Source organism: Haemorhous mexicanus, chromosome 13 (genome assembly GCF_027477595.1).
Source record: "Haemorhous mexicanus isolate bHaeMex1 chromosome 13, bHaeMex1.pri, whole genome shotgun sequence".
NCBI classification, from domain to species: domain Eukaryota; kingdom Metazoa; phylum Chordata; class Aves; order Passeriformes; family Fringillidae; genus Haemorhous; species Haemorhous mexicanus.
Window position 1 is genome coordinate 2,928,078 of NC_082353.1, and position 14,546 is coordinate 2,942,623.

At 45.5% G+C, this 14,546-nt stretch overlaps 1 protein-coding gene across 2 annotated transcripts in view; it reads right to left on the reverse strand.

Annotated features, from left to right (window-relative positions):
• Nucleotides 1–14,546, reverse strand: part of SCAPER (S-phase cyclin A associated protein in the ER) — a 139,475-nt gene that overhangs the window by 64,680 nt on the left and 60,249 nt on the right. For both annotated transcript variants that reach the window (XM_059857897.1, XM_059857896.1), the window contains exons 22-23: nucleotides 14,453–14,518; nucleotides 4,150–4,276 (exon numbers count right to left, since the gene is read on the reverse strand). In XM_059857897.1, coding sequence (XP_059713880.1) covers nucleotides 4,150–4,276; nucleotides 14,453–14,518 — 193 coding nt within the window. The remainder of the gene's footprint in view (nucleotides 1–4,149; nucleotides 4,277–14,452; nucleotides 14,519–14,546) is intronic.

Genomic DNA, 14,546 nt, shown 5'->3' on the forward strand with positions numbered 1-14,546 from the left:
AGCACTCACTTAAAGGAACCTTGTCACTCCTGTTGTGGTGGAGATCTTTTTCAAACTAGTGATCAGTAAGAAGCATCATATAAAAGCAATTCCACTTAAGCAGATTAACTGTTGCCCTTGAATTCCAAAAACCATGAGGTGCCCTCAGAATCCCACTGAATCTATGTGCCATATTCCCAGTCAGATGGAGAACAGACTCATTAAGGGCTTGTCTAATGTCACATGGAAGTGTTGTACAAATTTAGCTGGAGTGATTTAACTGCAGTGTTTTAGCTGCAGCTGAGCCAGGTGAAAAGGCCACTGCCCTCAGCTGCTGTCAGCAGCCCTTCAATGGCAACAGAGTGAGGGTCTGCCAACCCTGCCCAGCCCAGACCTACCCAAAACCACACAGGACACTTCTAACATTTAAAAGCAGGACTTTTAAAGCCTGAAGGCACACCCAACCCTCTATGAACAAATTTTAGGAGGAACTTTAGGAAAGGGATGTTCTGCTGGCAAGTGTAAGGATAACCATCTGAGAGGCAGTAACCTCTGACCCAGGTCAGGGCCACAACCTCAGAAATGCATGTACTTCAGTCAGCTCAGGGCCTCGTGGGGATGCAGCAGACAGTTTTTAATCAGTAGATCTTTTCAATCAGGAAAGTTTTAAATCAGGATATCTCACCTCTTTACATAATAGGGAAATAAATGATATAAGCATAAGCAAGTTAAGAGTGTAGCTGCAGTCACACTACCAGGTTCTACTGCTCCCAGTACCCTGGTTCCCAAGAGTTGCCAGCATAGGACACTTCTGTGGGAGTGCTGAAGGCAGGCTGAGCACTCACGGGGGGATTCCTTGTGCATCTGAAACACACAGCTACCCTCAGGGATGGATGGGTGAAAACAGTCCTTCAAGGAATGAACATGCATAAAATCAAAAGAACCATGGCAGGACAAGTGCTCTAGTCCTGCCTCCTCTAAGAGTTTTTCTTTTAGCATCAAAGGCCCATTCATAGATCTTAAACGGAGGGTTATCAGATCTTACTGAGAGCTTGAAGAGTCCCATATGACATCTGCCAACCTCAGGCCAGGGCTTTCTGGGAACATTTGCATGCACTCTGCTGTTGTGGCTCTGTGTGTGTTTGTTTTCCTAATGTCCTTTTACACAAAGCAGAGGTGAAAGTGAATACAGCTTCCTTCCAGGATTTCTGCCGGAAAGGGTGAGATACACAAACCCAAGGACTGCCTTCCAATAACCCAGAGCACACCCAAAGCAGCAGCACCACTGGTTGGACACACCTGGGAACAGCACTCCAGGCATACACAGCATCAGCATTTGTGCTCCTTGCCTCCTACCAACACGTGGCTGGAGGGGCACAAACCTCCCTAAACCTGGAAGCATATGGTGCTTTATGACTTTAGTGCACCTCTTATGCATATTTCATTTAAAGGCACGTGAGCCACGTGTTTCATAAAGCTAATGGCCACACTCCAAGTCAGATCCTCAAAACCTGCACTTCAATTTGCTTATTCTTCACAAATCCTTTTCCAGCATTGGACACAAAGCTCCTGCTTTTTGTAGAGCTTCATCCAACTGAGCCAATGTGGGCACATCAGGAAGTGTTTGGAGATCCAACAACCACATAAAGCAAAGCCAAGCACATCTCTTTCATTTGTTAGCACTCAAATCTGCTGTGTTGCACAGGGATCCAGCAGCAGTGAAGGAGGAGCAGGTAAAGTGCTGCAATAAACAGCCAGGATGCCAAAATACACAGTGGTTAAGATGCATCTTTGCCTGAGAGAGATTTCTCAAAGCTGAGTATCTAGAGGATTTATAAACCTTTCAAATTGCATTAAACAAGCACTTCTTGCTGTATGAGTGGAATCACTTGGCCCCAGGTGCAGAATGGGCTGTGTCCAGCAGAGCAGGAAGGCAGAAACAAGAGCAAGAGTGACCACAATAACCATGTAGGCATGCAGCAGCCTAGAATGTTCTCACACCATGAAAGAGGTTCAGAAGTGAGAGAAAGCCTTATTCAGTACAGTGGGACACATCACATGAAGGCTTAGTCCAAACAGAAATTGTTAGTGTGATCTGATTGTACCTGGAGGCAAATCCCATTGAGACAGGGCTGCAAATCTTTTGTGTGTGCTTTTTTTGTGATTCAAGTTTGCATAAATATTACACCCCACCCTTTCAGGCTGTTTTAGCACAGTCATGGAATTTCTAATGAGCTGAATAACCCTTCCGTTCTGTTGAGAAATTTAATGGTATATATTTTTCTTATTTACTGTTACAAACACCAGCTCAGCAATTCATTTCACGATCTGTAAAACCAACCCCTTTTTTCTTGGTGAGCCCGAATACATAAATTTTTCAGGCAGTGCAAACTATTAACAAAAGAAAAATCCAATGTTTCACAGTATGAATGAAAAGAGGGGTTTTGGATCAATTCTATTTTGTAATAGTTTTGCAGGACTTCTTGTGAGTAAGAAGGATTTCTAGTAAGTGGCAAGGATCTATTGTAGTGAACCCTGTCCTCCCTCAGGGCAATTCTTTATTCAAGCCAGGCCATTAGCAAGGGTAAATCAATGTTATCAGCTCACACACACTGACAGCTTGTGTGGTTCCCACTCCCCCTTCCTCCCCCCACATGAGGTTATACTTTTATGCTCTCCAGGGAAATTCAATTAACAGTGTCAGTCTCCTCCTCTCAGTCCACGACTGACACCATCAGGGCTCTTTCAGTGCCCACTGCCATGGAAGATGTGCCTGTGGATTTCTGACTGCCAGGTTAACAAGAGAATTCCCATCCCCTTCTGCAAACGGCCCCGTGTGATCTGTGCTGGGAACAATGAACACTTACTGAAATCAATCCCTCCTGACCTTACTGGTCAGGACACTCAGAGAGAAAAATACTTCTCCAGTGGGAGCTAAAACCCCAAACCAACAACAAAATAACCCATGTCTATTAATACTATCAAATTTAGGTTTTAATTCCCCACAGCAAAACCATGTAAACAATTAATGAGTAACACTTAGCTGCAATTCAAATCTCATTTTAAAAAATCTCAGCAGATGACTACTAGTAAAAAGGCTGGATACAACTCCACATTCCAAAGAATTTCCAAGGATTATTATATAACTTTCAATCAGATTCATCTTTTCATCACAGTCATTCAACAACATGATTTCTGTATTTTGAAATCAATAAAAAATGAGTTTTTCAATAATTAATGGGAGCCCTGTAAAATGTGAAAATGGCATAACTCTTTCAAACACACTCTTAAGCTTGATAGCAGCTCCAAGGCACCCCAGAACACAGTGAGGAGCCTGTGCATCCCAGGCATCCTCCAGCATTTAAAAGCATGTGCCATTAACAATTGTGTTCTCCACACTGACCAAGCTGTGAAAAACATCAAGCAGAGCTCTCATTTTCACAAACATCAAGTCTGAACCACAATGATGCAATCCCCTCCTCAAATTTCATTAATTTGGTTTCTTCCAGAACTAATTTTCATTATGTCTTGATTACAGATAAGAAAGATAAGTATTTTCTAGTGGTTGCAGAGAGAACAGAACATAACGTTCCAGCTGAAAACCCAAATTCTGTGGTCCTAATGGAGCAAAAAACCACTTTACAAGTCAGAAAGCATTGTGGCAGCAGACTGACAATGAGGAAATAGGAAAAAAGATGCAAATGCAGTGCTATGAATAAAAAAAAATCCAGCATTTACCATAAAGCAAAGCATGCTCTGGAATCATATCACTTTAAAGAGTCCAAAACGCAGGAATATCCCACACACACGCACATCCTACCTTCCTCCTCCAGTGAGCACCCACTGGCTTTGTTGAACTCTGGCAAAACTCAACAGATTGGTGCTCCAGGAAACCTGGATCCAATTCTTTCCTCTGTTTTCTGTTAATTGGTTTGGCCTCTTATTGTAAAAGCTGTTTGTGGGTAAGCACTACAAGCTAGATGACTGAAATGACCCAGGTTAAAAACAATCCTCATGAAAATACAGGGGAAAAGTGAAAAGTGTTATAGCAGACACTGCTAGTTACACAGAGGTCATTTATCTTCAACATCTCACATTAAACATTCCCAAATCCACCCTGATGAGACTTAAGGGCAAAACAATTTCTAGGTCAATCACCAGTCACAATACCTCTTTCTCCAGAATCCGAGAGATCTCTCCTAAAGTCCTGTCCAGACCAGGAACTTTGTGGTTCCCCAAGGAACAGCCATCCTGCATTTGGAGGTGCTTCAGAAGGTCTTTTGCTAACCTCTGTAACCTTCAACAGAAAACAGAGAGCAGTTAAAGCAAAAACTGCCTTATTAACCTACATCTTTGTAATGAACCTCTGGCAACATGAAGAAATCATGAAAATCTATGTTAAATATTGTTATCATCCATTCTGAACAGGATGCTAAACATCCAGGGAGATACTGTCAGCTTGGAGTGACATTGCACTACCTACTTTTTCAAGGAAACAGCACAGACCCAGAATGAACAGTACAGCCATAAAGGTGCTTTATTAGCTGCATTTCTTTCTGCTCTTTCCCTATTCCCCTTCCACAGCTTATCCTGCTAGTTTTTGCCATCCTCATTTTCAAATGGTTTCACCCTATTTAAGATGAGTAAGGGAAATGGAACAGCAGGACCACTTGGCTATTTCTTATGGGCACCATAAAAGAAATGGCTCTTCAGGGCTATTTGAATAAGAGAAAAGCAATGGCTTTGCAGCCTACCTCAGAAAGGGCATTTTATTAACAAGGGTCAGTAATGAAGCCAAAATGCAGAGGTGGGAGTGATGTAGACACACAAGGGTTGGGTTCCATTTCAGTTTTACACATCTGCACCTGGGCTATTCACCTGTGCTCTGCACGGAGGGGAAACACCCAGAGCCAGGGCACAAAATATAAAATACAGCAGTGAAACCACAGCCAGAGTTTGTCCTTCTGGGCCCTGAGTGTGAAGGTGCAGGGCGAGCAGCAAGGCAGAGGAGACAAGGCTGCCAGAGTCCCTTAGCTGGAGGCTGAGAGCAGTCAGGAAGAGGTGTCACTCTGCTCCTGCCATGGATTTGGTGCCACTGCCTCAGTGTCCCCTCCTGCTGCCCTGAGTGACAGGGCTCAGGGCTTGCTGGACCTTTGCTTTCACCTACTGGGCAACCTGCACCGGAGTGGGACAGAGCTGGCAGCTGAGCAGGGGGGGTGGCAGACACTGCTGGGAGTACACAGAGAAATCTAGAGGAAGGGAAAAGAGGGGAAGGGTGACAGTGCTCATCATAAAATGGGGATGTCAGGGTTAAAGGGCCAGAAGGCATTCACAAAGTGACCACAGAGTATTGGAAAGGAAAAAGATGACATTAATCAGTCTCCCAGAAGTGAGACAGGAGATGGAATGGCTGGAGAATGTACCACTACATATTTAAAAAAAAAAAAAAATCCCCAAAATCAGAGTATTAATTTGTAGAAGAATAGAGACTTTTCACTTAATCAAGAGACAACAGGCACTCTGTGTCTTCTCTTTGAATAAATTAGGAGCTTCATTAACAGCTTTCAAGACATGCTGAAGATACATACAAGTTCTTGAAGTACAAATAAAAATGATTTGTAGAATTTTGAGTCTTGGACTTCTTATCATCTGGTCAGCTGAGCCCACTAATATACAACCAGGATTTTTCTATGACAAGAAAAATAGAAGGAGATTACATCCTGATGAGATTTTTTTGCACTGCTATTTCCTCTGTGGAAAATGAGGTTGGAGGAAACCTCTGTCTATCTCCATAAGCCACAAGCTAAAATGGGAAACAAAACTAAAAGCCAAAGCCCAAATAACTGCAGGACATGGACAGTAAATCAAAAGACCACAGCACCAATGAGAAGTGGAACTGCTGCAGTCCACAAGCAGAGTATTTTCACAGAGTGGGATTTAGAATGGCTATTGCCTTGGCAATATCCTCGCACATTAAGCAAAAAATACTTTATTTCTTTGGTATATCTACTCAAATTCCATTATTAAAGCCTATATAAAGCCCACCACCCTATACTGTAACTTCATCTGACAAAAGACAGCAAGACAGGTTTCCATTTGCTTCATTTAACATCACAGGAATGGAATTCCACCAGGATTAACCACAGAGGCTGAAGAAAGGCACTTCCCTAATCTCCATCAGGCATCAGCATACAAAATGTGTAAGGTTTATCAAAACACTACTCACAGGAACTCAAAGAGAACATAATCAGATTACACTGAGCCTTCAGCTGACACAGCTAACACAAGAGTCTCTCTCTTCAGTCTCTTAAGATGCTCCATAAATTCAGTTTCTGTCCTCACTTTAAAGACAACCTGTACAGTACTAACTCCCTAGGAAAAGCTTCCAGCTTTGCATTTCTTCTGAAAGTCTTTCTGGATACTTTTAGCAAAATTCAAACTTTCTAAACATGTGATTACTATCACAGAGTAAGAAACTGGAAGAATGAATTTCCAATTCTGCCACATTAAAGAATTACCTCTTACATCCTCATATCCTACTGCAGAGGGAGTTTCCTACCAAAACCCGTCAAAGGTGCTGTGTGATCACATGGGGAGGAGAGGGGAAATAAAACCTGCCTCCTCCCACCCAGTGAGCCTCGGAAAAATTATTTAAATACCCTTCAAACTGACTTCTTGGCCGTGCCAGAGAAATAGGAATAATTTTTGGACTGTTTCAAAGGACTAGAAATCCATGCGAGAGGACTCGTGCTTGGATGCAGAATTTGCCATTGCTATGAATGGATCTGGAAAGAGAGAGTTCTTTGTACACACTGGACTCCTGGCACACTCTTGGTATGCACTGGGGATTACTGGGACATGGCATCCACACCTGATCCAGTGATTCTGGAAAAATACCATTGAATCCAAATCCAAACATTGCTAGACAATTAATTAGTCTTCTTTCTGTCCCCCAATTTTCACTCCCCCAATGCTTACTAAGCCATAGACAGAATGATAAATAATTGAAACTTTACTGGGGAGGATAATAGAGAAAGTTAATGTTTTTTCCCCTTGAATCATTTACATCTCACTTAGTAAGGTTTAAGTACTCCTCACAAATGGATAATTCAGAATGCAGAAGAAGTATCAGAAGGATGTAAGGCCCTGATTTGTCTTGGAACACCACCATAACATAAACTAACAAATTGTACCTTCAGCAAATACAAATACAGTGTCTGATCTTTTTCCACTGCAAATGAGAAAACAAGGGCTTTTCATATCAAAGGTTTCTAACATGGGCTAAATACTTTTAGCAGGTTTAACATATTTTACAGGCCAAAGGAAAAAGATCTGTCAGTATTTCTAGGCCACATTTCATCTCCAGAAAAAAGCCAAAAAGCCTTGAAATAGCAGCATCAATATATCCAGCACTTGTGGGTTTAACCTGATGTCTGGGCTGGGCACCTATGCGGGATGTGCCTGGGCTGGGCAGTGCCCGAGGGGAGGAGGGGTGTGCCTGGGCTGGGCACTGATGCCCAGGGGAGGAGGGGTGTGCCTGGGCTGGGCACTGATGCCCAGGGGAGGAGGGGTGTGCCAGGGCTGAGCACTGATGCCCAGGGGAGGAGGGGTGTGCCTGGGCTGGGCACTGATGCCCAGGGAAGGAGGGGAGTCTGCTCCAGGCCGTCCTGCCAGGGCATCCCGCTGCCAGCTGGACACACCGATCCCCAGGGACACACGGCCCCAATTCCCCCGAGGCAGGCGGTGCCAGTGCCAGAGTGTGGCTGCGGCAGCTTCCCAGCCCGGGCAGAGCTGCGGGAGCTATGCCCAGCCAGGAGCTGTCCCCGGCCAGGAGCTGTCCCCGGCCAGGAGCTGTGCCCGGCCAGGAGCTGTCCCCAGCCAGGAGCTGTCCCCGGCCAAGAGCTGTCCCTGGCCAGGAGCTGTGCCCGGCCAGGAGCTGTGCCCGGCCAGGAGCTGTGCCCGGCCAGGAGCTGTGCCCGGCCAGGAGCTGTGCCCGGCCAGGAGCTGTGCCCGGCCAGGGGCTGTGCCCGGCCAGGAGCAGTGCCCGGCCAGGAGCTGTGCCCAGCCAGGAGCTGTGCCAGGCCAGGAGCTGTGCCCGGCCAGGAGCAGTGCCCGGCCAGGAGCTGTGCCCGGCCAGGAGCTGTGCCCGGCCAGGGGCTGCGCCCGGCCAGGGGCTGTGCCCGGCCAGGAGCTGTGCCCGGCCAGGGGCTGCCCCCGGCCAAGAGCTGTCCCTGGCCAGGAGCTGTGCCCGGCCAAGAGCTGTCCCTGGCCAGGAGCTGTGCCCGGCCAGGGGCTGTGCCCGGCCAGGAGCTGTGCCCGGCCAGGAGCAGTCCCCAGCCAGGAGCTGTGCCCGGCTAGGGGCTGTGCCCGGCCAGGAGCTGTGCCCGGCCAGGAGCTGTGCCCAGCCAGGAGCTGTGCCCGGCCAGGAGCTGTGCCTGGCCAGGAGCTGTCCCTGGCCAGGAGCAGTGCCCAGCCAGGAGCAGTCCGCGGCCAGGAGCTGTCCCCGGCCAGGAGCTGTGCCCGGCCAGGAGCTGTCCCCGGCCAGGAGCTGTCCCCAGCCAGGAGTTGTGCCCAGCCAGGAGCTCTGCCCGGCCAGGAGCTCTGCCCGGCCAGGAGCAGTGCCCGGCCAGGAGCTGTGCCCGGCCAGGAGCTGTGCCCGGCCAGGAGCTGTGCCCGGCCAGGAGCTGTGCCCGGCCAGGAGCTGTGCCCAGCCAGGAGCTGTGCCCGGCCAGGAGCTGTCCCAGGCCAGGAGCTGTGCCCGGCCAGGAGCAGTGCCCGGCCAGGAGCTGTGCCCGGCCAGGAGCTCTGCCCGGCCAGGAGCTGTCCCCAGCCAGGAGCAGTCCCCGGCCAGGAGCAGTCCCAGGCCAGGAGCTGTCCCTGGCCAGGAGCTGTCCCTGGCCAGGAGCTGTGCCCGGCCAGGAGCTGTGCCCGGCCAGGAGCTGTGCCCGGCCAGGAGCAGTCCCAGGCCAGGAGCAGTGCCCGGCCCTGGCCATTGCCAGTGCCCCCGGTGCCAGCCCTGCCCCCAGCCCAGGGCCTGGCACTCGCTGTGGGTGTGCCATGGCAGCGCCACCCCACAGCCGGACACAGCCCCCAGCGCTGCCACACACAAACCTGCTGCAGCTCCACACAGCTTGAAATGGAAACCTGAAACACGATGGAAAAACCCTGAAATACTATTTTCTGAATGCTTTCATTTGCATTCCCATGAGAATGTTTTAGCTATTTTCTGAAGAGGTTACCTGCCCAACCCTACCCGTTATTTATCTTGTTTTAAAGTTTACCTGAATTTTATTTTATTTACACTCTAGCTCTTCTACAGTTCCCACAACATTTTGGAAATTAAATTTTGTACAAGTACTTCCAGTTTCAGAGATTTTCTGCTTTTTTCCTCAGCAATCAGCATATTGGTATAACATCTTGTAACTGCCCTAACTAGACTCTAGGCCTACTACACCAGGAAAACCTACAAGGTGAGTTTATCCTGGGAATAAACACTGATATATTAGAGTGAAGGAAAGAAAGTACTGTATCAGCTAAAGACATCTAGCTTTGGGCTTCTGAAAGAACAAACTTCACACTACATTCCCATCTCCTCTTCAGCAGACTCTCACAGGAAATGTTTCTTTTTCTACCTCTTCTTTTCGTGCTGCAGTCTGTTTCCAGGAAAACAGTGGTTCCAATATCCATACTATCTGAAGTATCCCTTTACAGTTAAAAACAAAAGGTAAATAAAAAGAATACATTAAAACAATTCCTTGTTATGTGAGGAGAGACTAGTTAAAATGTTAGAACAAAACTTCCCCTGAAACCTGCTAATTCCCTTCAGGCCCAAGGCAATCTTTCATTACTTTAGTTTCCCTGTTGGGATAACAATTATACTTTGCTACCTGGATATTTAACACTGAAATACATGGGTTTGCCTCTGCATTAGAAAATATTAAATAGAAATAAATAACCCCCTAACTTTGTGAAAATGTTTTCCTTCCCTTTTCAAAATGTGCTCTGATGGACACCTGAGAATGCTCTAATGGAACACCTGACACACCTTTTGCCACATTATCTCAGTACCCTGGACACTAAATAATTGCTCAGATCAGTTCCCAGAGAACATGAATTAATACCACAAACCTACCACCAGCACCTACAAAATTACCTAAGTGCCACCAGGGGCCAACCAAATGCACTCGAGAGAGGCAGGGAGCAACACCTGGCTTCTCCAGGTGACAATGTCCACAGTCCTTTCCTTGAATGTCCCTCTTGGCATGTGAAACAGTTCAGAGACCAAAATACTGACCCTACAATGCAATACTGGGAATTATCCCACCCCTCTCCCTAATGCACACCATCTTTTAACAGATACTAAAACCCCAACTGTCCCAGTCATCTTTTAGAAGTCATTTCTATGGAAGAACTCCTTGGAGTCCTTGACAATCCCAGCCATGAACCAGTGCTGTAGCACTGAGAAAGGGACAGCCACTGTCCATCAGAGCAGGATAAAGCCTGTCTGCTCACTGCTGTTAGTGTAGCACCAGAGTAGAGCTTAGAAAGCACTTGGATCAGTGCTTCCTTAGTGCACAAGGGTTTATAAATCTGCAAACCTTCAACTAGCAAGAACCACTGAAACAGTCTATCAGCTGCATAGCAAATCAGTGGTCTCATAATATTAAAGTGGCCTAATCTTAAAGGTGATCTAAAAAGGCTTTTTACCTGCCAAAGACCAACTCTGCTTTCTGTCTTTCTCCTGTAACAACTGACAACATGACTAAGAACTAAAATCAGATAAGAACTTGCATTCCAAAAGTGGTTCTGGCTGTGAAGACACTCTCAAGTTTGGGGGTAGAGGAGTGGATAAAAAAATGTGGCATAAGAAAGGAAGCATAAAAGAACATAATTCTAAACCACATTGCTTCTGTTAAGCAAGTAAATAAACCTACCAATTGTGTTCCACTCTAAACAGATTTTAAAAAGGAGCTTCTCCATTTTTAAGCTCCACAGCCCACTCAGTCAAAAGATATTTTCTGTTCATGGGTACACTTCCACTCCAATCTGAGTACCTCAAACCTTCCCTTGGGAAAGACAAAACCTCTTCCCATGGTGGCCATTAACACTTCAACTACAGCTGTAGAGTTTCTTTTGTTTTGACCCGAAGACTGCATTTAGCATTCAGAGGTGTTATTTTCACCCCCTTGTTCTGGGGTGGGACTTTTCCCAGTAACTGTGCAGAGCTCCTGAGAGCAGTGCAGACCCCCAGCTGGCAGCAGTTTGCACCCAGCCAGGTCCAGGCAGAGCATCCCTGGCACACGGTGTCCTCTGAGTGCCCACACAGCTTCTCAAGGTAGCAGTGCTTCCTTCAGACCTACTGCTGCTTGTTTCATTCTACTGACTCCTCTTCCTCCTGGCCTTGCTGAAGAAGGATCCCCTACTTACTTCTGTGTTTTCCTATTATTTTTCTCTATATTAAGACTTGGTTGTGCCATGTTAATAGATACAGTCTAGGCTAAAACTCTTGCCTCATAAAATTTCTTGCCCTCTCATCCTTTCTCTTACAGAAAGAGAAAATACTTCCCTATTCTTCTTCCATTTTCTAATATGTGATGTGCAAAGTAAACACATTTTAACAGAAATAAATGAGTTTCTGGCTGACTCACAGACACTCCTCTACTTAAAAAGCCAGTTCAGACTTGAGCTCCCATTTTTACCTGCTTGATTTCAAAGAAGCTCACAAATATTTAAGCCCTCATAGCAGGTAAAAAGTTGTGTAATTTTGGAAATAACAATAGCTAGGGTTCCTGAAACTATATTTTAAAAATTTAGATGTAAGCAGCTGCTAGATCTCTAGGTTTTTACATGAAGACTGCAAAGAGACCTCCCAGACTGTGATGGAAGTGAGCTACAGAGGCCATCACTAGCTCACACCTGAAAGGGCACAGCCCTACTGGAGGCAATAAAGGAAGAAACTAAAAAAGCAGATGGAACTGAAGATGCTGCCTGAAAGCAAATAAGCAGTTAATTACATAAAGAGAAATGAAAACTGTAAATTCAGGATCAGTCAAAAGATTTGAAAATATTTTTAAAAAATTTGAGTTTCCCTAGTGCTACAACTGCGACAGATCTGACCAAGTTACATCACTGATCATCTCAGAATTTAACAGAGACACAAGAGCTTATTAATATCTTCAGAGTCAAATGCAGACATTTCTATTTGCTGATGACTAGAACCCAATTTTTTATTTTCTAGCAGCAAAGAAAAGCAAAACACAAAAGCTACAAATCTGGAGGTCTCAATATACCATGAAGTTCATCTTGCAGAAGGAAGTGCTGATGGCCAAGAAACAAAGCCAACTCTTTCCCATGTGTTTATGCAGGTGTGCCATCTGCTGGAGATGGGTCGTTTTCTTGTGTCAGACCCCAGAGATGGATTTTCAGTATTTCAAAATACATCTAAGATTCAGCACAGTTTTCAAGCTTTTGAAAAGCCTATGTAAAATATACTTGTATACAGGCTTGTTGCATATCCATCAAGGGGGTCTAACTGCAAGGATCTGAACTGCTTAACCACCAGCAACTTGTACAAAATGCAACCTTCCTCAGCAGTTTATGAGTGATGGAAACAAGCACACAGCAGACAGGAGCTGGTACAGGTTATTACCTCAGGCTGAAGACAAATATCCCCAAGCTGAAAGCTGTTGCAACTTTAGCATGAGGGTTTTTGACTCCAGCTCTCAGACCCCTCAGCCCCTTGACGGGTGTGCAGACTCCCTAAGCCCAGCTCCCAGCACACACCCCATCTGCCCACTGGCAGTGGATGTCTCAGGAACACCAAGAACAGCCCAGGCTGCATAATCCTCTTCACTAATCTGTTTGTTTCCCCACTTCTGGCTTAGGAGTCTCGCGGGCTGGCTGTGCTTTCCTAGAGCTGCAGGAATGCAGGTAAGCTGTCAGTGAGCACCTGTGGGAGCTCCCCACGTCTCCCTGCAGGCTGCATTAAGAACATGGGGTCTGGTTTCTCTAGAACTTTCCCCTGTGCTCCCTCGTCCTGGTACCAAGGAGACAGCAAGCATTCACCATCCATCTTTGCCATGCCATTTGTGACACTGGAGATCTCTAAACCCCAGAAGAACTTCTTCCCATTATCACATTTTCCTCCAGGAGTAGTACTTGTTTACTTATTTCCTGATACATAAGACATCCCTGAAATCATTACATATTTCCCTTTCTGCTGTCTCTGAACCTTTAGCAATTGTAGCTTATCTGTTCAGAGACAAAGAACTTCACATCCTATTCAAAAGATGCAAATGACCCAGGTATTTGTACCTGATGACATTCTTTTGTTCTGGTTTTGCTTGTTTTTAAGTAATTTTACTGAAGGATTTTTATGAGCTGCTGAATACTGAGCTGATACTTTCCAGGAATTACCTATCCCACCTGCTAATTCAAGGCCCATGCCTTTATGAGAAGATAGAATTGAGTTCTGTCTCCCCCCTCCACTGGGTAGCACTCCATATACACTAGATTTCACCTGCCATTTTACTGCCTGCTCACTCACTCTCTCCATAATTATCATTCAGCACCAATTCTTGTCTCTACTGTCCTGAATCTCTGCATGATCATTGCACTGTCCCCTCACTGCTGGCCCTCTTTTTCCAAGTCATTTGAGAACATGTTGACCATCACAGAACTGCAGAATTCTACTGGTATCCTCCCTGTCCTGCCAAGGGCTGATGAAACTCCACTTCTTTGCAATTTCTTAACTGTTTTGCACTTAAACTACAGCTGTAGCATTTCTTTTAATATCTTAGGTAATAGAATTTACCAAAATCATCCTGGAAATCCAAATATTTTGCATCTTTTCCCAACTGGTTTCAATGGAATCAGAAAACAAAAGCTGAGCAATTTTCACTTTCAAACTAAGCAGGAATTTGTCAGTGATCACAGATCTCGTTTTCATCTTACCATCCAGCTGTTTTCATCTGTGCCTTATCCTTGACAATAAAAAGGTCTATTCTTTAAAGCCCAATGTCAGCCTAAGACACCTGTGCATTAAAACATTTGAGTTTCCACCACCAGAACCTCTGTTTCTGACCAAATGGAGGTCAAACATAAGATTTCCAATCCCAGAATTGCAGCTGAATTTTCATCCATCAGTCTTAAAGTACAAGACTGGAACCTTCTTGTTTCCATGTAAGAAAAAGATAAGTGTATGTTCTCTTTAGCACTGCAGGATGATGCAGAAGTATGATATACAGGTTAAGATATACAGTGTCTTCAAAAAAACCCCACACATTAATTGTCTTAATTGCATCTATTGAAGTCTGACCTTTTGTATCAGGGACTGATCTGTAACTCAGGATGGCAACATGCCCCAAACTGAGGGAAACCTTCCATACCTGCTCCACCAGACATTTCAGGGGCACTTCTGTGACAGACAGGGGAAAAAAGCATATGTCTAAAATATACAGAGATAAATGCTTACTTGGCTTTAAATGGTGAATCAGACACAGCATTTTTTGCTTCCATCAAGCTCTCATATTCCTTTGCCCTGGAGGAGAAAATATTCATTATTATTG